Raw genomic sequence first — 23,522 nt, forward strand, 5'->3', positions numbered from 1 at the left:
GGTGAACTTCAACCCCAAGGACCAGTGAGCAGCACCTGTGCTCTGCTGACCCTGACTCCCCCCTCCGCCACTGACTGATGGATTATCCCATGTCGTAAGGAAAGCGAAAACGAGTTTTCTGATCTCTCCCGCATTCCATCCCAGGCAGTGCTCACGTGACACGCTCGTGCCCTTACCAGAGTGGGCGTGGCAAGAGTAAAAGTTGTAACTTACAGGAGCCAATGAGAAACGCCCCTCACTCCGGTCTCCAAGGTAGAGAGAGGACGCTGCGGCCGAGGACAGCGGACCAACAGGTAGCCCCGCCCTCTCCGTGACGTCACGGGGACTAGTAGGCTGGAGAGGAGAGTTTTGGCTTCAGTCAGCGGGCAGAGCTTGGCCTGCTCGCTACATTTACAGGGAGGGGTCTGTTCTCGTGCGTCTGTCAACTCCATGGAGTTACGAAGCCCCGGTCTCTCAATGGAAGCAAGGGAGGGAGTTCCCGCCTTGCCGGGTGATGGTGACGAGTACGAGAGTTTACCGGAGGGAGTCTCTCCGCTGACGCACATGATGGCCGGGGCTGTGGCTGGGATTCTGGAGCACACAGTCATGTATCCGGTGGACTCTGTCAAGGTGAGAGCCCGGGAGGGGGCGGGGCCGGGTGACAGGTGTCATGGCGCTGTGCATGGAGCATGGCTGTGACAGGACAGTGATGGGCGGCTGGCTGTCACTGCACATCACCTACAGTGTGTCCTCCAGGGGCCCCACAGAGGGAGCAGTGCCCACCCCATAACCAGTGCAGGACAGGGGCCCCCACACAGGGAGCAGTACCCACCCCATAACCAGTGCAGGACAGGGGCCCCCACAGAGGGAGCAGTACCCACCCCATAACCAGGACAGGGGCCCCCACAGAGGGAGCAGTACCCACCCCATAACCAGGACAGGGGCCCCCACAGAGGGAGCAGTACCCACCCCATAACCAGGACAGGGGCCCCCACACAGGGAGCAGTACCCACCCCATAACCAGTGCAGGACAGGGGCCCCACAGAGGGAGCAGTGCCCACCCCATAACCAGTGCAGGGGCCCCCACAGAGGGAGCAGTGCCCACCCCATAACCAGTGCAGGGGCCCCCACAGAGGGAGCAGTACCCACCCCATAACCAGTGCAGGACAGGGGCCCCCACAGAGGGAGCAGTACCCACCCCATAACCAGTGCAGGACAGGGGCCCCCACACAGGGAGCAGTACCCACCCCATAACCAGTGCAGGGGCCCCCACAGAGGGAGCAGTACCCACCCCATAACCAGTGCAGGACAGGGGCCCCCACAGAGGGAGCAGTACCCACCCCATAACCAGTGCAGGACAGGGGCCCCCACAGAGGGAGCAGTACCCACCCCATAACCAGTGCAGGACAGGGGCCCCCACAGAGGGAGCAGTACCCACCCCATAACCAGTGCAGGGGCCCCCACAGAGGGAGCAGTACCCACCCCATAACCAGTACAGGGGCCCCCACAGAGGGAGCAGTACCCACCCCATAACCAGGACAGGGGCCCCCACAGAGGGAGCAGTACCCACCCCATAACCAGGACAGGGGCCCCCACAGAGGGAGCAGTACCCACCCCATAACCAGTGCAGGGGCCCCCACAGAGGGAGCAGTACCCACCCCATAACCAGTGCAGGACAGGGACCCCCACAGAGGGAGCAGTACCCACCCCATAACCAGTGCAGGACAGGGGCCCCCACAGAGGGAGCAGTACCCACCCCATAACCAGTGCAGGACAGGTCTCTAATGGGGCTATTGGTGTCCTGTGGCTGGTAATACTACAACTCCCAGCATGCTATTAATGTCTGAAGGTGGTAGGGCGTGCTGGGAGTTGTAGTGTCAAAGTGAGCCACAGCTTGGAGAGGACAAATACCGTATATATTGTAAGGAGTCTGCGCCTGCCGGTGGGTGATCTGCAGAAACATAGAGGTTGGGGGACGGCCAGGGGTCTTTATGGTCCACAAAAGCGTATGGGATGAGGGGGTCAATAAAACGTATGGGGTGGGGGGGTCCACAAAAGCATATAGGGTGGGTGATCTACAGAAGCGTATGGGGTGGGGGGGTCCACAAATGCGTATGGGGTGGGTGATCTACAGAAGCGTGTGGGGTGGGGGGGATCAATAAAAGCATATGAGGTGGGGGGTCCTCAAGTAGTATGTATAAGCTGTGCTTTCCGTAGACCAGGCCGGGCAGTGAGCTGCACACACTACTTTTACATGTTTTAACACATTTCCTTTATGGGGAGAAAAATCCCTATATCCTTCTAAGGAGCTATCAGTTTGTTTTTTCCTCCTCTTGTATAAAGACCCATACTTTTTTTTTCCCAGTCAGTGGAGCCTAGCAGGGCTTCTGCATAGTAATCTGTAGTTTTTATTGGTACCGTATATATTTTAGTATCTTTTTTTTTTTTTTATTGCATTTTTTGGGAGGGGAGGTATGGTGACCGAAAAGAAATGCAGTTCTGGATTTTTTTATTTTTTTCCTTCTGGTGTTTTTATATTTTAATCAGAGTGATACAGAAATTATTTAACGTCTGGAAGACCTGATCTGTAGGATGATTGATCTTGTGTGAGCCTAGATAGGTCCACCAGGGTCTTCTCTGCCATTATCTTCATAGTATGAAGCCATCGTGTTGCTCGTCTTCCTCTTCACCTTGTTATTTCTATTCTTCTGACCATGATGTCCTTCTTACACAAACACAGAAACCAAACATGGGGAGCGAGTTTAATAAAGTTTTCAAAACCTGTTTCCTACTTTACATTGTAATTGTCTTTCCATCTCATTAGGGGTCTTCAGCCTGTGATGGTCTGATTGCCTGTATAGTGCTGTACCCCCGTACTCTGTCTCCGCTCGCCAGGCTGGACCGGAGTACCAATATGGCGGCCTTCATGTCGCTTGTTTAAGTGATAAGTGCTTGAATAGATGCACAACTGGGATGGCACACTATTCATCACATGTTTTAATAGTATGTCCTGTACTGGGAAAGGGTTAATGGAGGCTTCCAACCCCCATAGATTATGTTAATAGGATCTCTACCACTTTCTGATGAATCCAACTTCCCGGACCCCTTCCGATGTGTGGGGAGGACGGGGCTTTTACAGTATCTGCTCCTCAATGTTCATAAAAGACTTTTCTTGTGTCTTTCTATTCTGGGCCCAGTGGAGGTTTTTCTATATAGACTCGTATGAATTGGGAAGGGGTGTCAGATCCTAGCGAGATGCCGTCATTTTTGTGTTTGTGTGGATGGGTCACTGGTCTGACTTGATGGCCAAATTCCTAGTACACAGATGGAGCCCTCATTGCTGTGCGCACTGTAAGGTCACTCTTCCTAAAAAGTGAAGATTTCCCCACCATTATATTGGAGCCCCTTCTTGATCCGCAGGGAGGCTTTATTTGTGCTGTTTGCATGTGATAAAGACCATCTGATCCTTCTGTGTCGCTGCTGTTACTGTAAAGAATCCTCGGCTGTGGGAATGGTGAAACGGTCCTTAAGTGTAGAGGATGACGCCTTGTAATGGTGATATATCTACCTGCACAGATTGATCACTACTATCATGTATTTATTCATATATTGGTCATTGTGCTTGTTTGCTGCTTCGTGCACAATCTGCACCGTTCCATGGCATCCAACTATATGACGGGACACATGCATGTGCGACTCCGCTGTCTTGAGACGTGCCTGGCCTCTTATGATAGATCTGCGTGCATTAATAACTCCTCCGGGTATAACTTTTATTCCAGGGTGACTATACTCACTGTGCGCAGAGCCGTGCCGGTATTGTAAAGTGACGTTTGCCCTGTAGGTAGTAGTTCATGGCTGTGCCCCCTCCCTCGCTGCTGATCTTTGTCCTTATCTGTCCTCTACCCTTGGTGTCATTTATAAAGGATCAGCTCAGCACGTGTAGAGCTGGGGAAGGAGAAGTGATTTAGGATATTAGTAAGGGGGGAATATGTTCTGGGTGGTAGTGGGTGTGGGTGATGCCCTTGTGTCGTGCTGGCAGTGCCCAGTACACACAAAGAGGGGATGTGGACAGTTTTGTATTCTAGTGTTGCCCATTAAAGTCTCAAAGATTTGATTTAATCCTTTATGTGCCTTTTTTCATGCTGTAAAAGTTTTGGTTTCATGCATTTTTTTTATGCTTGCGACAGATTTGATATGGCTTTTGCACTATTTTTATACTTTTTTTGTTGTTGTTGTTGTTTTGTTTTCATACCAGTCCTCATCATTTTGGGAGGGTTTGCTCAACACTTTGGCTTTTTGAAATTCGAGGATTCTAGAATGCAGGGCTGTGGAGTCGGTAAGCCAAACTTCCGACTCCTCAATTTCCATGACACCGACTCCATCAAAATGGGCTCAGACTCCGACTCCACAGCCCTGCTAGAAGGAGAATAAAAGTCTGTAATGTGCGACATTTTACTCCAAATAAAGCCTAAATTGGTATTATGCGCATTAAAAAAAAAATTGTGCCAATTGTATCCAACATTTGTGGGCCAAAAGACATGGCAAAAACACGATTTAAGATAAAAACAAAAACACAAATCACGAACTGAGGCCTTGTTAGTTTTGCCTGTCTGCTGTGGGTGAATTGTGTGATTCATGATTATGAGCTGATCTCCTGTGTGTGTGTGTGTGTGTGTGTGTTTTTTATTTTTTATTTTTTTTATAAAAGTTCAGAACTGAATGCGGCGTATTCATCTCCGTCACAGATACTGTCAGAAACAGAAGAAATGGCACAACCGGCTGGTAAAATGACAGATCCCAACCCTTGCCGGAAACCCAGAAAATCCAGTTATGGTTAGTGAGGACCTTGGGGCGCTGTTGCTCTGATGGATCCAGCACTGCAATTTCTATTTATTTATTTTATTTCTCTCATGTAAAAAAAAAACCAATAACTTGGGTAACAGGTGAGTTGTATATAGTCTTAGGCTGGTTTCACACATCCTAATATATTCGGTACCAGAAATATCAGTGTCAGTGTGTGTAATACTTGCGTCACATGTCGCAACAGTGTGCTGCATCAGTTCCACACTTAGCCTACTTTCACACTTGCGTCGTGCACTGCACGTCGCAATGCGTCGTTGTGGCTAAAAAACGCATCCTGCAAAATTGCTTGCAGGATGCGTTTTTTGTCCATAGACTAACATTAACGACGCATTGCCACACGTCGCAACCGTCGTGCGATTGTTGCGTCGGACCATCGGCACCAAAAAACGTTGCATGTAACGTTTTTTGGTCCGTCGTGTCCGCCCCCTCCTCCCTGCATCTCACAATGGGGCAGCGGATGCGTTGAAAAACAGCATCCGCTGCCCCCATTGTGCGGCGCTTTCACTGCTTGCGTCGGTACGTCGCAACGACGCAATTCGTCGTGCGACGCTAGTATGAAAGTAGCCTTACCGGCGCCTGGGAAGCAGCAGTACAGTTAGCACTGTTCCTCGGCGCCGGGTGCTGAAGACAGCTCTCATCATTCTTCACTGCTCAGCTGGCAATCAGCGCAACCAGGGGAGAATGATGGAACTACTACGCCCATTAGCCTACATCTGCTGCCGCTAATAACAGAGAGAGAGCAGGCGGCGGTTGATAGGAGTATTCATCAGCCGCCGCCTGTACTATAAATAAATAAATAAATCCGGCGTTTGGTTTTCTTGTAGTTTTGATAACCAGCCAGGCAAAATTGACAGATGCCGCCTGCAACTCTCAGCTGTCAGCTTCAGCAAGGCTGGTTATTAAGAATAGAGGGGTCCCCACGCCGTTTTTTAAAATCATTTAAATAAATGATAATTAAAAAAAAAAAATAACGGATTGGGGTCCATTTTTTTTCACAACCAGCCTTGCTAAAGCAAAAATAGCGGCCCGCAGCCGCCCAGAAGAGGCACATCTATTAGATGCACCAATTCTGGCTTTTTGCCTGGCTCTTCCCACTTGCCCTGTGGCGTTGGCAAGTGGGGTTGATGTCACCTTTGTATTGTCCAGTGACATCAAGGCCACAGCTTAGTAATGGAGAGGCGTCTATAAGACGTCTATCCATTACTAATCCTATAGCTGTATGGTAAATAAAAACATGGCAAGAATAAAGTCTTTTATTTGAAATGAAACCAAAACCCCCTTTTCCTTTTTATTTTAAAATAAGAAACAGAAGAGTAGAACACCTAATTCTTCTGAATCACTCGTCTCCAGTAAAAAAAACAAAAATATTTGCGGATTTCCCGCTATATTATTATATTGGGAAATCTCTGGAAAAAAAACACGCAAAAAACGCATGCGGATTTCTTGCAGAAAATGTCCGCTTTTGCTCAGGAAATTTCTGCAAGAAATCCTGACGTGTGCAGATAGTTTTATAGCGCAGGAGTATAGAGAGTATTCATCAGCCGCCGACTGCTCTCACGGTTATTAACGGCGGCAGGTGTAAGCTGATGGGAATAGTAGTCCCATCAGCCGCCGCCTGCTATTGCTGTTTCCAGTTGAATATAGCTCTCATCATTCTCACCTGATCACCGGCAGAGCATTGGAGAATGATGAGCTCCTTCTTCAGCACCCAGCACTGGGGAACAGCGCTAACTGTACTGCTGCTTCTCAGGCACGGGTGCATGTCACATTGACACACGGATGTCATCTGTGTGCATATGTGCAGGATGTTTTGCAGCCCGTGCTGCTGTTAAAAAAAAAAAAAAAAAAAAAAGACATGTTAGCATATTTTGCCCACGGGCACACAGTCTGTGGTAACACACAGACATGCACAGACCCATTCACTTGAATGTGTCTACATGTGTAAGTGTCTTTGGTATGTGTGAAAACTGTCACCACACATGTGGAAGACTGACGTGTGAAAGAGGCCTTAAAGCTATATGGTGTGTGGGGGTGATGATTGCTTCATAACTGAAGATTGGGAAAGTGTTGTGACAACCTCTTGTGGGGGTTGGTAAGGTGGCTAACATCCCGCTTCAAGCAGTGGACTTTAGGACCCGATTAGTGGGGGAAAAATTCCTTCCTGACTTCACATAAGGCAATTGGACTAGTTCCCTTGATCAACGTCCCGTAACCTGTAATATATTTAATTTGTATAGAGGCAACAATATGTTCTCCTCATGAGCATCTGTCTCTTTTATTGCATCCAACTATTTTATTTGACTTGGCAGCAGCTACCTGGCATTGGTCACTAAAGTTGAGTTTGCTTTCCACCAACATATCAGTCTCTTTCAGTGACAGTTTTACTATTTAGTAATTCCATTTATCTACATTAAACTTCAGTTGCCACTTCTCAGCCTGAACCTCCAGCTTCCATAAATCCCTCTGTAATTTTAGATTATCTTCTTCTTATGTTAATTTGTAGAGTTTAATATCGTCTACAAATATGAAAAATCTACTGCTTGACCTGTACAAGGTCATTAATAAATTTGTTAAAAAGAAAAGGACCCAGTACCGACCCCTGTGCTACCCCACTGTTAACTGTGACCCAATTAGTGTTACATTAAGTAGTATCCACGGCATCGCATGTAGGATGTTTTCTTCAGAGCTTTTTTTTTTTTTTTTAATAACTCAAGACATATAAGGTAAAGCGCAACATTTCGTTGAGTTAACAAGCCATCAATTGAAAGTGATCATGCACTGAGAGGGCGGTGCTGTTCATAGAATGATTACTACGTCCCCGTCATCTAGATCTGAAGACGGCATGCCCAGAGTACTACCTCAGTGAAAAGATCGACCAATATTAAAAGACATAAGAAATTGTGCTGAAAGGACCACCGTTATTAGATATCTGGACCAATAGTATTACCCCCTAGTAGCTCACGAATGCTTACTGCAATAAACACACGTCTCGTGCCCAGTGCCCCGGTCACTACTACAGATAAAGGTAGTGGTAGTCCGACCCCTTGAACATTTGTTGGTCCCTTAATAGAGGCAATTTCCTCTTCTCTGTGTAGCATGACCGCAGCATGGAGGAGTTCGAAAAGGGCACCATTTGAGCGCATATGTGGCGTTGCTCTAGTGAAACTCTATTGTAGTGGTAGAACCTGCTTAGATTCTTGGTAGTTGGACCCTCACTGTGACACTTAGGCCAGAATACCCCTTTAACTAATCTGGATAATTTGGTGACACCACTAGGCGGAGGTGGCTGTTCGACAGCCACAACACATGCAGGGATTACTTAACAAGCAGGCAATCCCTCATGTGTTGTGGCTGTCGAACAGCCGCGGGGACTCAAGCATAGTATTCAAGCACGCCAACGATACTGTTAGCACATGAGCATGCTTGGATAACACCTTATCCAAGCATGTTCGCTCATCACTTTCGTTAACTCTTTTTCTCTCTCACTGGCTCGGGCCTGCTCTGTGCTATCTGCTTTTTTCTTTCTCGCTGGCTCGGGCCTGCTCTGCTCTTTTTGTGCTCTTTCTCTCTCGCTGGCTCGGGCCTGCTCTGCTCTTTTTGTGCTCTTTCTCTCTCGCTGGCTCGGGCCTGCTCTGTGCTTTTTTCTTTCTCGCTGGCTCGGGCCTGCTCTGCTCTTTTTGTGCTCTTTCTCTCTCGCTGGCTCGGGCCTGCTCTGCTCTTTTTGTGCTCTCTCTCTCGCTGGCTCGGGCCTGCTCTGTGCTTTTTTCTTTCTCGCTGGCTCGGGCCTGCTCTGCTCTTTTTGTGCTCTTTCTCTCTCGCTGGCTCGGGCCTGCTCTGCTCTTTTTGTGCTCTTTCTCTCTCGCTGGCTCGGGCCTGCTCTGCTCTTTTTGTGCTCTTTCTCTCTCGCTGGCTCGGGCCTGCTCTGTGCTTTTTTCTTTCTCGCTGGCTCGGGCCTGCTCTGCTCTTTTTGTGCTCTTTCTCTCTCGCTGGCTCGGGCCTGCTCTGCTCTTTTTGTGCTCTTTCTCTCTCGCTGGCTCGGGCCTGCTCTGCTCTTTTTGTGCTCTTTCTCTCTCGCTGGCTCGGGCCTGCTCTGCTCTTTTTGTGCTCTTTCTCTCTCGCTGGCTCGGGCCTGCTCTGCTCTTTTTGTGCTCTTTCTCTCTCGCTGGCTCGGGCCTGCTCTGCTCTTTGTGCTTTTTCTTTCTGACTGGCTTGGGCCTGGTCTGTGCTATTTGCTCTTTTTCTCTCACACTAGCTCGGGCCTGCTCTGCTCTTTTTGTGCTCTTTCTCTCTCGCTGGCTCGGGCCTGCTCTGCTCTTTTTGTGCTCTTTCTCTCTCGCTGGCTCGGGCCTGCTCTGCTCTTTTTGTGCTCTTTCTCTCGCTGGCTCGGGCCTGCTCTGCTCTTTTTGTGCTCTTTCTCTCTCGCTGGCTCGGGCCTGCTCTGCTCTTTTTGTGCTCTTTCTCTCTCGCTGGCTCGGGCCTGCTCTGCTCTTTTTGTGCTCTCTCTCTCGCTGGCTCGGGCCTGCTCTGCTCTTTTTGTGCTCTTTCTCTCTCGCTGGCTCGGGCCTTCTCTGCTCTTTTTGTGCTCTTTCTCTCTTGCTGGCTCGGGCCTGCTCTGCTCTTTGTGCTTTTTCTTTCTGACTGGCTTGGGCCTGGTCTGTGCTATTTGCTCTTTTTCTCTCACACTGGCTCGGGCCTGCTCTGCTCTTTTTGTGCTTTTTCTCTCTCGCTGGCTCGGGCCTGCTCTGCTCTTTTTGTGCTTTTTCTCTCTCGCTGGCTCGGGCCTGCTCTGCTCTTTTTGTGCTCTCTCTCTCGCTGGCTCGGGCCTGCTCTGCTCTTTTTGTGCTCTTTCTCTCTCGCTGGCTCGGGCCTGCTCTGTGCTTTTTTCTTTCTCGCTGGCTCGGGCCTGCTCTGCTCTTTTTGTGCTCTTTCTCTCTCGCTGGCTCGGGCCTGCTCTGCTCTTTTTGTGCTCTTTCTCTCTCGCTGGCTCGGGCCTGCTCTGCTCTTTTTGTGCTCTTTCTCTCTCGCTGGCTCGGGCCTGCTCTGTGCTTTTTTTCTTTCTCGCTGGCTCGGGCCTGCTCTGCTCTTTTTGTGCTCTTTCTCTCTCGCTGGCTCGGGCCTGCTCTGCTCTTTTTGTGCTCTTTCTCTCTCGCTGGCTCGGGCCTTCTCTGCTCTTTTTGTGCTCTTTCTCTCTCGCTGGCTCGGGCCTGCTCTGCTCTTTGTGCTTTTTCTTTCTGACTGGCTTGGGCCTGGTCTGTGCTATTTGCTCTTTTTCTCTCACACTAGCTCGGGCCTGCTCTGCTCTTTTTGTGCTTTTTCTCTCTCGCTGGCTCGGGCCTGCTCTGTGCTTTTTTTCTTTCTCGCTGGCTCGGGCCTGCTCTGCTCTTTTTGTGCTCTTTCTCTCTCGCTGGCTCGGGCCTGCTCTGCTCTTTTTGTGCTCTTTCTCTCTCGCTGGCTCGGGCCTTCTCTGCTCTTTTTGTGCTCTTTCTCTCTCGCTGGCTCGGGCCTGCTCTGCTCTTTGTGCTTTTTCTTTCTGACTGGCTTGGGCCTGGTCTGTGCTATTTGCTCTTTTTCTCTCACACTAGCTCGGGCCTGCTCTGCTCTTTTTGTGCTTTTTCTCTCTCGCTGGCTCGGGCCTGCTCTGTGCTTTTTTTCTTTCTCGCTGGCTCGGGCCTGCTCTGCTCTTTTTGTGCTCTTTCTCTCTCGCTGGCTCGGGCCTGCTCTGCTCTTTTTGTGCTCTTTCTCTCTCGCTGGCTCGGGCCTTCTCTGCTCTTTTTGTGCTCTTTCTCTCTCGCTGGCTCGGGCCTGCTCTGCTCTTTGTGCTTTTTCTTTCTGACTGGCTTGGGCCTGGTCTGTGCTATTTGCTCTTTTTCTCTCACACTAGCTCGGGCCTGCTCTGCTCTTTTTGTGCTTTTTCTCTCTCGCTGGCTCGGGCCTGCTCTGCTCTTTTTGTGCTTTTTCTCTCTCGCTGGCTCGGGCCTGCTCTGCGCTGTTCACGCTCCCACTGTCCAGTTTAGAAAATCTAAATGACAGGAGTTTATTAATGGCGTTTGGTTTTGTCACATCCCGATAGCAGGATATAGTGAAGTAATGTAGAGCGTTTCACCCTCTGGGGGGAGAGTGACTCTTGAGCTTGTATATTATTGTACTGGGAAATGAGAACTTTTCTGGCAGTCGCACAAGATGCCAGCTCTTTCGAAATCCCAAAACTTCCTTGAAGTCTTGTGGTAAGCGGCGTGTATCTTGTAATGTGGAGGATTTCCAGAATTGCTCTGGAGATTAGTCTAGTGAGCAGGGACAGCGTCCATCATGTGGCGTGCACGGTACATAAACCAGCGCTGGCAGGCCGCTCTTATTTAGTGGTAACATTCACAGCGAGTTCATAAAACGTGCAGTTTATGCAGCACACGAGTCTCAGCGGCACTGCCAGGGCTGGACATCTCCTCGTGAAGGCCTAATATCAGGATCTTGCTAAATGCTTATATAACTTCCACACCCAGGCTGTTTGGCCGAATGACAGAGGTAAAAAAAAAGTGCTATGTCATTCCCGGTGTTCACTGATGAACGTTGTGACAAGGTATCTGTGTGGAGCAGACGTAGCAGAGCCTGATGTAGCTGCTTTCTATCGGTGTGGGGCAGACGTAGCAGAGCCTGATGTAGCTGCTTTCTATCGGTGTGGGGCAGACGTAGCAGAGCCTGATGTAGCTGCTTTCTATCGGAGTGGGGCAGATGTAGCAGAGCCTGATGTAGCTGCTTTCTATCGGTGTGGGGCAGACGTAGCAGAGCCTGATGTAGCTGCTTTCTATCGGAGTGGGGCAGATGTAGCAGAGCCTGATGTAGCTGCTTTCTATCGGTGTGGGGCAGACGTAGCAGAGCCTGATGTAGCTGCTTTCTATCGGTGTGGGGCAGACGTAGCAGAGCCTGATGTAGCTGCTTTCTATCGGAGTGGGGCAGATGTAGCAGAGCCTGATGTAGCTGCTTTGTATCGGAGTAGGGCAGCCGTAGCAGAGCCTGATGTAGCTGCTTTCTATCGGTGTGGAGCAGACGTAGCAGAGCCTGATGTAGCTGCTTTCTATCACTGTTGGGCAGATGTAGCAGAGCCTGATCTAGCTGCTTTCTTTGTGGATTATGACTTGGTGACGAGTTTGGCCAGTGCAATGTTTGATAGGTTTGTGTTGCCCACCTCTCTAACTAGTCTGTGGCTGAATGTTGTCCACTTGCCTGTAGACCTCCATTTTTTAAAAAAAAAAAAATCTGGAGTGATGGATATGATGTATATCTCTATCTATATCTCATATCTCCAAGATGAGAAAATCTGATTCAACTGTAACTAAGCTTTTAGCAACATATTAGACAGTTTGATCAGTGGGGATCTGGCTCCTGAGTCCCCCACTATTGACTATAATGAGGGGCCGTAAGCATTCAGCCAATCCTTATGCCCCTTCGTTTGTGTCCCCCACGGCTCACCTGATCCTTGGAAATGGAGAAAGTGTTGTATACCGCTCTGCTTGTTTTTATATGATCAACAGAGGCAGACGCAGGGTAGGGGCTTATTCAGACAAGCATACTATCGATCCGTGTACTGCCTGTAACCAAAACGGCTAGCCTAAGGGACCGCACAGTGACCAATGCAAAGGTGTAATTCACGTGACCGGTTCTACACGCAGACCGACGGTCAACTCATAAAAAAAAAAAAAAACCTCAAGTCAATGGGCGCACAGAAATCTGATTCATACGGGTCACCAATTAACATAGAAAGCTACTGTATTTGACTTTTATTTGTTGATACCATGCGGATGGGAAAAATAGTCAGGTTTTCATCTAGAACAAAAGACTATCTTTGCATTTGCTCATCTGAATTTGGGCTTAGAACGAACTTGAACGTCCGAGACACGTGGTTCATGTACATACTGTAATGTCCATACGGGCTTTAAGTCTCCCGACCCGCACTCAACCGCCTCATGTATGCCTTTGGCCCGCGACCAGTCCCATAGATCATGGTCCATACATTGACTATGTCTCACAGATGTCCTAATTCCACCTAAAGAGCACAATGGTCAGCTAAACGCCCTTGCCCCTTGTAGTGACCATGGGGACAGAGTACCAGGATCTCCAACAATTTAAACTTCTAAATTCTTACTATGACCTCCTGAAGTGATTTTTTTTTTTTTTTTTTTTTTTAGCACTTAAATATTATTTCTAGTGATTTTTAAGACTTGTACAGAAGTGCGTAGGAGATACGTAAAACCAAAATTGACGTGCGTAGAGTATGCATTAAAAAGAAAAAAAGCTGCTCAGACGTAATACAAAAAAAAACAGCTTCAATATATGATTTCCATGTTGTGGAAAGTTCTGCTGTTCTCCAGCCTGCTGTAGGTATCGTTCATCTGCTGGCCGGGGTAATTGATGGCAGCAGGACGCGAGCTCAACCAAAAACTCTTAATCATTTATATATGAGCCTTCAGCAGAATTTTTTTTTTTGTAATACCTGAAAACTTTCCCCTTTTTAGTTTTAGATTTCAATTGCACTAGTATAAAAAGAGTGTTATTCATTGATGATAAATCAATGGAAACCTAAATCATTAACCGATTGAGGGCTGGATTCCAAATAGCCCAGAAGATCAGAGTTAAGACATTAAATTCACCAGTGGATCTAATTTGTGTGAAATTCATCACAGAAAGCTATATTGTTAGTTATATGTATGCCCCTACACAACTGTAAGGACTCCTGACAACGTCTGGACTTGCTCCTGATGAGATCACGATGGGGTCATGGAGAAATGTGGCTCTACTTGATGGCGTTGGTTGAACGGTTACATAATGTCCCACAGGTTCTCCATTATATTCAGGTCTGGGAAGGTGAGGGCCTGATAATAGCATCAATGGCTGTCATCCAAGAATTGCCTACATACCCTGGCCACATGAGGTCGGGCATTGCTCTGCACCAAGAGGAACCCAGGGCTACTCTGTAAAGTCTGACAATAGCTCTGAGGATTTCCTCCTGGTACTTAACACCTATCATGTGGAGGTTTGTGCAACGCTTCGAGGAGATGCCTCCTCAGACCATCAGTGACCCACCTCCAAACTGGTTATTCTGGATGATGTTGCAGGCTGCACAACAGTCACCACGGCGTCGCCATACTTCCACTTCTGTAACCTGCACAATGTGAACCAGTGCTTATCTGGTAAGAGAATGAGGTGACAATGGTGGACCTGCTAATTCTGGTGGTCTCAGGCAGATGCCAATTGAGCCGCATGGTGCGGGACTGTGAGCCGAGGCTTCCTCCCCACACAGTAGACGTAATGCTTATCCTGCTGCTGTGTTGATGCCCTTCTGTGGTCCTCCTGTCCAGATATTTTAGTGTAATTGTTTGTGATATGAAATCTGCTAGAAGCTCTTGACACTGTGCCGATACAACCAGGAAACCATCATGCAACCGTGCCATCCTGGAGGAACTGGATGGCCAGTGCAACCCTAATGGGTTGCAGGTACCACCTTATGCCACCAGCGACAAGGACTCTAGCAAAATGCAAAACTAGAGAAGAATCAGTCAAAGGATAAGAGAAGAATAATTTTGTGCCACCACCTGAAAACCATTCCCTTATTATCTCTGTCCCTCTCCTGTTGTCTCTTTCATTGACACCAAAGCAGGTGGAATGGACTCAGTGGCTCCCTGAGGTTTATTGACTAGGGGTTATACTGTGACATGCAAGTGTCCCCAGAATTTTCTTTCTTAGCAGTGTGTATATATAATGAAGTTCTTGCAAAAGGAGAGGATGAGGAAGGAGAGACGCAATCTCATCTTCTCGCCGATAGGCACTTTACACAACTAGATCTATTTATTACATCAGGCAGAATTGGCCAACAATCGCTTTTTCTCCTCTGCATGTTCAGCATCGGAGGGACGTGGCACCTTCTAAATGTATAAGGGACTTGATGTAAGATTACCAGCTAACTGCACATCTGAAGTGAAGAGGAACATGGCTAAATTTTGCAAAAATTGTCTCCGCAGTGGCATTTGACTTCCATAGACTTTAAGAGCAGGTCCATTGACTCTCGGCATGGAGAGATTGATTAGTAGGTCAGTAGCTTTTTATTTCCTTAGGGTACTATGCAAAGCTCCTCTGATGTCATTGTCATGAAGGTCATGGTCTTGTGGTTATATATAGTTGTCGTTTTCTTTAGATTTCCCCAATGTATGACACTCGGTGACACAAGTCATGGCTGCTCAGTGTGTCCGTCATCACATGTCCAGGACGAATTTATATCTGAAGTTTTACCTTGACTACAAGCAGTGATCTCGAGTGTAGGGGGACTACTTTGATATATATAACTGAACATGAGGTTCTTAGTTTAACATTCTGATCAGACTGTATGAAGCCCACTGTCACGTCATGGCAAACCTCGTAGTGGGTACTAACGCCCTAACGGCGCGGAGCCGTTCGCCAATCCATTTGGTGTGGGTGCTGTGTGGCGGCCATTGATGCTGCGGTTTTGTGCTGGCGGGGCGGCGCGGTCTGGAGTCATGGGGACTCAGTCTTGCAGCATGGGTGCTGTGGGGCAACAGGCCGTCTGTCCTGCTGGTGCATTGCCGATGTGGTCGGCGCATGACTCCGCTCTGTTAGGGCGGTAGGACCCACTGCGAGGATTGCCATGATGTGTCAGTGGACTTTGTACAGTCTGATCAGAATGTTAAACTAAGAACCTCATGTTCAAGTTATATATATTTTTGCCTAGCGGCTTTAGATCCTTATATGATTTTTTGGAGGTGCGGTTCATGCTCTTTTTTTTTTTTTTTTTTTTTTTTTTCAGCATAATATGTAAATGTGTTTATTGGATGTTCTCGAACGCCCTCCATCCTGCCTGGCTAAACTCTATCCAATATTTAAAAAACGTTGATGATTTTGTCGGGAATACCCCAAAAGTGGCAATTTTTTTTTTTTACTTTAGAACCGATTTAGACTTTTGTCGTAAAGCTATTTTCAAATGCCGCAAAAGCTTTGGACAGTCACAGTCCGATCTGGCAACTTAATGAAAAGTCGTCGGCGCTTACCCAGGATGTGTTGTGATGGGCACACCTGACAAATTCATCGTGCATTACCCCCAAAAAGTGGGACTAAATTCGACAGACTCCATGGAGAACATTACTTGCGGTGGTGCATGGCAGTTGAGAGATGCGCCATTAAGTGGTGCATATGTACTAATCTGTTTAGTACATCTTTTTCTGGTGGACTCTTCTTCAAGGCTGAAGTCCAGACGGCCTACTTTATGATCCGGGACCATGTCTAGCATTACAGTCTCCGTCCCTACGACTTGGAGTGTCTGGGGAAATTGAAGCAGTGTCTTGTGGATCCATAAACGCAACACAAGAGCCGTTACCAGCAGTCTTCATCCTGTCTATGGAAAGGGGTTAAATGGCGTGCACTCGGCCTAGTAAGACGAGGTGCTGGTGCAATGGACCTAGAGGCCCTGAATAAGCACTTAATTAAATTCACCGCACTCTCTTAGAATATGTAAAGAAAATTATAACAATTTATTCAACCTGACGGGAGCATAACAGAATATTGCAGCATATGCGATAAACAACAACGTTTCGGCTCAGCCTGAGCCTTTATCACGTTATCGCTGTGGAAAAAGTACATGAACAAAATAAAGTAAATAACATGAAACAAATGGTAGGATATATAAAAACAGGAACAAAAACATCAAAATCCTAAATAAGAGATGAGGGAGTAGCAGAACACTGAATACGTCCACCGATCGAGACATCGGAGGGTGTCCAAGAAGGTGAGGAATCAGGGAGTGGGAATTTCAGTAGGGTAGAAAGAATCTCATGTATCCTGTAAGTAGGGACGATAGAGTGAGTAAAATCATGCAGAATATAATACATATAGAGTCATAGTATTGCGTTGGTACAACATGGCATTCCAGAGTATAACATGCTAGACCAAGATGGTAGCACACTGAGGAGAATATACCCAGGTATACAGTAGGCAACATGTATGGACAATGTGCCGCATAAGTATAACATAAAACATAGCAGTCAGAGAACATGGCACAGAGCGTTTACCTTATTCCAATAGAAGATAGTGTGTGAGCAGGGATAAGTCCCAGTGGTGCAGCAGATTCTATAGAGAATAGTGAATAAGGGTTAGCCAGTGAAAATCATAGCAGTGCCCATTATGCTGTATGTTTACCTTTTAGTAATAGACTGGTATGCTAAACAAATATGTATATAGCCAGAGGTTCCCCTTGTAGAGGATATGGACCTATTGGGAAGTAAATAGTACATGTTCATGTTGGTGCCCATAGTGGGAAATAAGGGTGGAAGCCTGCTGTACTGGCGTTTACCTTTGGAATCAGGATGGAGAGCGGCGCTCCCGCGCTGTGCTCAGCATGTGTCAGGTAGTCTGTTAGGGCTGTGTGTGCTGGTTAAATATCGCCGTACCGGAAGTGGACGGCGCAAACCGGAAGTGACGTAGTGTCACTATTTAGAGCCTCAGTGCGCATGTCTGGAGCTTTGTTGTGGAAACCTTGTAACTAGGCGCTTGTAAGTGGCTAAGATGGAGGCAGAGACCTGGGAGTAGGGCAGAGTGCGCATGTCAGGAGCTAGTTAAAGCAACCTTGCAGCTAAGCGCTATTGATAACTAAAATTAGAGCGCTATGTAAGGTATATAATGCCCTGGGGACCGGGTAGAGCCCGCAAATGGTCGGTGTAGGCACTGATAATGTTGTGTTATAACCTCGCAGCTATATGTAACCTTGTGGCTAAGCGCTATTGGTAATTAAGAATAGAGCGCTATGTAAGGTATATAATGACCTGGGAACCGGGAACTGGGAACCAGTACAGCAGGCTTCCACCCTTATTTCCCACTATGGGCACCAACATGAACATGTACTATTTACTTCCCAATAGGTCCATATCCTCTACAAGGGGAACCTCTGGCTATATACATATTTGTTTAGCATACCAGTCTATTACTAAAAGGTAAACATACAGCATAATGGGCACTGCTATGATTTTCACTGGCTAACCCTTATTCACTATTCTCTATAGAATCTGCTGCACCACTGGGACTTATCCCTGCTCACACACTATCTTCTATTGGAATAAGGTAAACGCTCTGTGCCATGTTCTCTGACTGCTATGTTTTATGTTATACTTATGCGGCACATTGTCCATACATGTTGCCTACTGTATACCTGGGTATATTCTCCTCAGTGTGCTACCATCTTGGTCTAGCATGTTATACTCTGGAATGCCATGTTGTACCAACGCAATACTATGACTCTATATGTATTATATTCTGCATGATTTTACTCACTCTACCGTCCCTACTTACAGGATACATGAGATTCTTTCTACCCTACTGAAATTCCCACTCCCTGATTCCTCACCTTCTTGGACACCCTCCGATGTCTCGATCGGTGGACGTATTCAGTGTTCTGCTACTCCCTCATCTCTTATTTAGGATTTTGATGTTTTTGTTCCTGTTTTTATATATCCTACCATTTGTTTCATGTTATTTACTTTATTTTGTTCATGTACTTTTTCCACAGCGATAACGTGATAAAGGCTCAGGCTGAGCCGAAACGTTGTTGTTTATCGCATATGCTGCAATATTCTGTTATGCTCCCGTCAGGTTGAATAAATTGTTATAATTTTCTTTACATATTCTAAGAGAGTGCGGTGAATTTAATTAAGTGCTTATTCAGGGCCTCTAGGTCCATTGCACCAGCACCTCGTCTTACTAGGCCGAGTGCACGCCATTTAACCCCTTTCTATACTACTACATTGGCTGCTGCACCGACCACTCCTATCATAATCTGTGCAATAATTCCATGTCTACCGATACGTTTGCATTTGATGTGGCCACAAGCTCAGATATACTGTCCCACGTGACAGGATCTAGCGAATTTCTCAGGACCCCAGTCCATGAACTGAGGACCAGGGACTTTGAAAAAGAAAGGCGTAGGCTTATTTCCTACGACCTTCATTGCACAACCCTAGCTGAATACTATAAGCAGAACAAAATACCCAGGGGCCTTAGGTGCAACCTGCACCCCACTTTATTCTCGGACATTCCGGAATACTGTGAGAAATATAAGAGGATTCTTAACAAATGCTCCTTAGACATCATAATACTAACAATTGAGTTCCTCCAGAAAGCAATAATAGAAACCAAACAGAATATTCAGAATATAGAGACACAACTTTCATCAACTCTGTCCTCAACGGAGTGGTCTACTTTGAAAATAAAGACAGAGAAAACCTTGGCAGAGCATCAGAAGGTCCTACAGGAACGTAAGAGAGCCAAATTCCAACGCGACACCGACGATTACGCCAACAACAGGGTCTACAAATGGACCGACTCCTCTACCTCAACCAGGCGCCAACCACGCTACCCACGCAGAGATGGATATTACAGCTCCGGCAGCGATTCCTCAACCAACTCCAACTACAACAGGCGACATTTTTTATCCAAGGGACGGAGGGGAGGACGCCACGAAGGAGACCCACAAGGAGAGCAAGGCGAAAGAATGACAACAAGATCTCAGGTGAGACTACCAATTTAGTAATCAACATATCAGATCATCTTCTTTCCCCTACAGAACTCGCAGTCCTCCAGAAGGGGCTTTCATTCTGCCCCACACCTAATTGGGACGCTTTGCAATTGAAAAAGGATTTGGAATATTTCTACCGGACGATTAGACTAAAAACTCATTTTGGCTCAATTACGGACAATCTGCATACCCCGATTCCTACAAGGGGCGATGGCATACCACCAGCATTATCAATCACCACCCTTGGACTTCGTAACCGGAGTAATTTTTGCCCACCGAGGACCTATCACGCGGCTGAAACATTTATCTCCTTGGTAGATAAAGAAATTGATTCTCTTATTCACCAGCAACGCCTTGGTCTTTTTCCTCTGCACTCTAACCTCTCTACCACCGAGAAACAAGCTCTGTCCTCTCTTCACACTAACAACTCAATTATAGTGAAACCGGCAGACAAGGGGGGTGCGATTGTAGTAATGAATCGTACACAGTACATTGGCGAAATCTATCGCCAATTGGCAGACACCAACACCTACGATATCATACCTAGGGATCCAGTAGTAGCCATCAGTCGCAAAATCCAAAATGTGATTGACACATATCTAGTCAAACACACTATAGATCAGAAAACGGCAACTTTTTTGGTTAACCCCCACCCGATAACACCTGTTTTTTACGTGTTACCCAAAATCCACAAATCCCTACGAAATCCACCTGGTCGCCCAATTGTGGCTTCCACTGACTCTGTCCTGTCCCCATTATCTATCTTCTTAGAGAGGATCTTGACACCCATGGTCAAAACTACCCAATCTTTTCTCCTTGACACCGGTCACTTTTTGGACATTATCAAACAACTGGGCACGGTACCACCCCACAGTACCCTGGTTACGCTAGATGTTAATAGCCTCTATACGGCTATTCAGCATACAAAAGGCATTGAGGCCACTAGACTACTGTTACACCAATCCACAATACCAGAGGATGCCATTCAATTCTGCCTAGACCTACTTACCCTAGTGCTCTATGAGAACTACTTCTTATTTGAGGACACCTTCTACATCCAGAAGTGCGGGACCGCGATGGGTTCAAATGTAGCGCCAGCTTATGCAAATGCATTCATGAACCATTTTGAGACAACTCATGTCTTTAACAACGAGCTCTATTTACAACACGCACTATGTTATCACCGCTACATTGATGACATTTTCCTTATCTGGACAGGCCCCCCTGATACATTAACAACCTTTCACTCCTACCTGAATTCCATTCTCCCAGAGCTCCAGTTTACCATCTATTGCAACACTGACTCAGTACCCTTTTTAGACACTACTGTCATTAAAGCCACCAATGGAGATCTCTCCACAGACATGTACTGTAAACCTACCGACTGCAATAGCCTCTTACTTTACACTAGCTGCCACCCACGTTCACTAAAAAACAGCTTGCCACGATCTCAACTCAACAGAGTAGCTCGCATTGTCTCTGACCCTATCAAACTCAACGACAGATTAGACACCATGTCATCTAAATTTCAAGCACGATGCTATCCCTCCAAACTTCTCACCGACGAGAAAGCACGTATTTTGTCACCTCTATCTCCTCGGCCCCCGAGAAATACAGCAGAGAGGGTCCCATTCGTACATAGGTTCCACCCGTTGGTCCCTAAAGTTCACTCGATCATTAGGAGACATTGGCCACTTCTGGCTAAAGCATACCCGAATATACAGTCCTTCAAGGAACCAGCCTTGATGTGTAATAAGAGACCACCCAATATCAAGGACCAACTTGTGAGAGCGGACGTTGGCACTAAGCGACCCAGTAATACACAGAGATTATTGAGCACTCAACGGAATGGCACTTTTCCATGCCTCAATTGTGCATCGTGTTCAAATGTCATTAAGTCCAACACCATAACTCATCCTAGATCTGGCAAAACTTATCCAATACACGGCTTTCATACCTGTGACTCAAATTTTGTCGTTTACCTAATCAAATGCCCATGTGGCCTCCTCTACATAGGGGAGACTACCCAACACATAAAGGACAGAATCTCCAGCCATAAATCTACCATCAGATGTGGCAAGAACTGGTTGCCCTTACCGGACCATTTCACCAAATTCAAACACACTGTGGCACAGCTTAAGTTTCAGGTTATCGAAAAAGTCCCCCGCCCCAGGAGAGGGGGTGACCATGTTAGATTACTGAGAGCACGTGAAACCTTCTGGATCTATAAGCTGGATACTCTGGCCCCTAAAGGGTTAAACAGGGAAATAGATTGGTTAATATGAGCTCTCGTTTACTACTTGATAATTACATTCTCTCTTTACAGATTTGGCAAGATTAGAACCCAGATATAACTATTTAACAAGTTTATTCTCTTTCTACAGACTCGTTAAAATATTACCCTATAGGACTCAATATTCTCAATATTCTTAAGTGGGTGAGTTTCCCTCAGTCCCCTGATTTGTTCTGCCCCCCTGGTATGGCTTTATTACCCTTTACTTTTTACCTCTTTATTTATTTTTATTTGTATTTATTTTTATTTTTGTAATTTATCTTTAGTAGTTTATTCCACCTGATATCCTGTAAATATATTTGAGGTTATAACATTACCAGTGCCTACACTGACCATCTGGGCTTCTACCCGGTTCCCAGGTCATTATATACCTTACATAGCGCTCTATTCTTAATTACCAATAGCGCTTAGCCACAAGGTTACATATAGCTGCGAGGTTATAACACAACATTATCAGTGCCTACACCGACCATTTGCGGGCTCTACCCGGTCCCCAGGGCATTATATACCTTACATAGCGCTCTAATTTTAGTTATCAATAGCGCTTAGCTGCAAGGTTGCTTTAACTAGCTCCTGACATGCGCACTCTGCCCTACTCCCAGGTCTCTGCCTCCATCTTAGCCACTTACAAGCGCCTAGTTACAAGGTTTCCACAACAAAGCTCCAGACATGCGCACTGAGGCTCTAAATAGTGACACTACGTCACTTCCGGTTTGCGCCGTCCACTTCCGGTACGGCGATATTTAACCAGCACACACAGCCCTAACAGACTACCTGACACATGCTGAGCACAGCGCGGGAGCGCCGCTCTCCATCCTGATTCCAAAGGTAAACGCCAGTACAGCAGGCTTCCACCCTTATTTCCCACTATGGGCACCAACATGAACATGTACTATTTACTTCCCAATAGGTCCATATCCTCTACAAGGGGAACCTCTGGCTATATACATATTTGTTTAGCATACCAGTCTATTACTAAAAGGTAAACATACAGCATAATGGGCACTGCTATGATTTTCACTGGCTAACCCTTATTCACTATTCTCTATAGAATCTGCTGCACCACTGGGACTTATCCCTGCTCACACACTATCTTCTATTGGAATAAGGTAAACGCTCTGTGCCATGTTCTCTGACTGCTATGTTTTATGTTATACTTATGCGGCACATTGTCCATACATGTTGCCTACTGTATACCTGGGTATATTCTCCTCAGTGTGCTACCATCTTGGTCTAGCATGTTATACTCTGGAATGCCATGTTGTACCAACGCAATACTATGACTCTATATGTATTATATTCTGCATGATTTTACTCACTCTACCGTCCCTACTTACAGGATACATGAGATTCTTTCTACCCTACTGAAATTCCCACTCCCTGATTCCTCACCTTCTTGGACACCCTCCGATGTCTCGATCGGTGGACGTATTCAGTGTTCTGCTACTCCCTCATCTCTTATTTAGGATTTTGATGTTTTTGTTCCTGTTTTTATATATCCTACCATTTGTTTCATGTTATTTACTTTATTTTGTTCATGTACTTTTTCCACAGCGATAACGTGATAAAGGCTCAGGCTGAGCCGAAACGTTGTTGTTTATCGCATATGCTGCAATATTCTGTTATGCTCCCGTCAGGTTGAATAAATTGTTATAATTTTCTTTACATATTCTAAGAGAGTGCGGTGAATTTAATTAAGTGTTCATCCTGTCTATGGGCAGCAGGCACCGAAGAGGGCAGATATGGAAGCCCCCGAGGTCGGGACATCCACTCCAGGCCTGCAGCTTTACCATCCAGGGAGCCGAGCCAGCGGGGGGTGTCACT

General features: G+C 46.7%; 1 protein-coding gene and 2 long non-coding RNA genes across 5 annotated transcripts in view; 2 read left to right on the top strand and 1 right to left on the bottom strand.

Moving 5' to 3' along the window:
- Positions 1-203: 203 nt before the first annotated feature.
- The window catches only part of SLC25A37 (solute carrier family 25 member 37), a 31,410-nt gene continuing 8,091 nt past the window's right edge, over positions 204-23,522 (top strand). The window contains exons 1-2 of one of the 3 annotated variants that reach the window (XM_077262837.1): positions 500-609; positions 4,725-4,812. In XM_077262837.1, the coding sequence (XP_077118952.1) occupies positions 4,810-4,812 (3 nt within the window). In that variant the 5' untranslated portion in view covers positions 500-609; positions 4,725-4,809. Of the gene's footprint in view, positions 610-4,724; positions 4,813-23,522 lie in introns of all 3 variants that reach the window. The other 2 variants (XM_077262836.1, XM_077262835.1) reach the window with 2 other exon arrangements.
- On the bottom strand, positions 16,527-17,281 carry LOC143775019 (uncharacterized). The gene is made up of 4 exons (XR_013215577.1): positions 17,192-17,281; positions 17,038-17,109; positions 16,911-16,968; positions 16,527-16,680 (listed from the first exon to the last, which is right to left on the bottom strand). It is a non-coding gene; the product is annotated as an uncharacterized LOC143775019 (long non-coding RNA).
- Positions 22,437-23,191, top strand: LOC143775020 (uncharacterized). The gene is made up of 4 exons (XR_013215578.1): positions 22,437-22,526; positions 22,609-22,680; positions 22,750-22,807; positions 23,038-23,191. It is a non-coding gene; the product is annotated as an uncharacterized LOC143775020 (long non-coding RNA).

This window comes from Ranitomeya variabilis, chromosome 5 (genome assembly GCF_051348905.1).
Source record: "Ranitomeya variabilis isolate aRanVar5 chromosome 5, aRanVar5.hap1, whole genome shotgun sequence".
Taxonomy (NCBI): Eukaryota; Metazoa; Chordata; class Amphibia; order Anura; family Dendrobatidae; genus Ranitomeya; species Ranitomeya variabilis.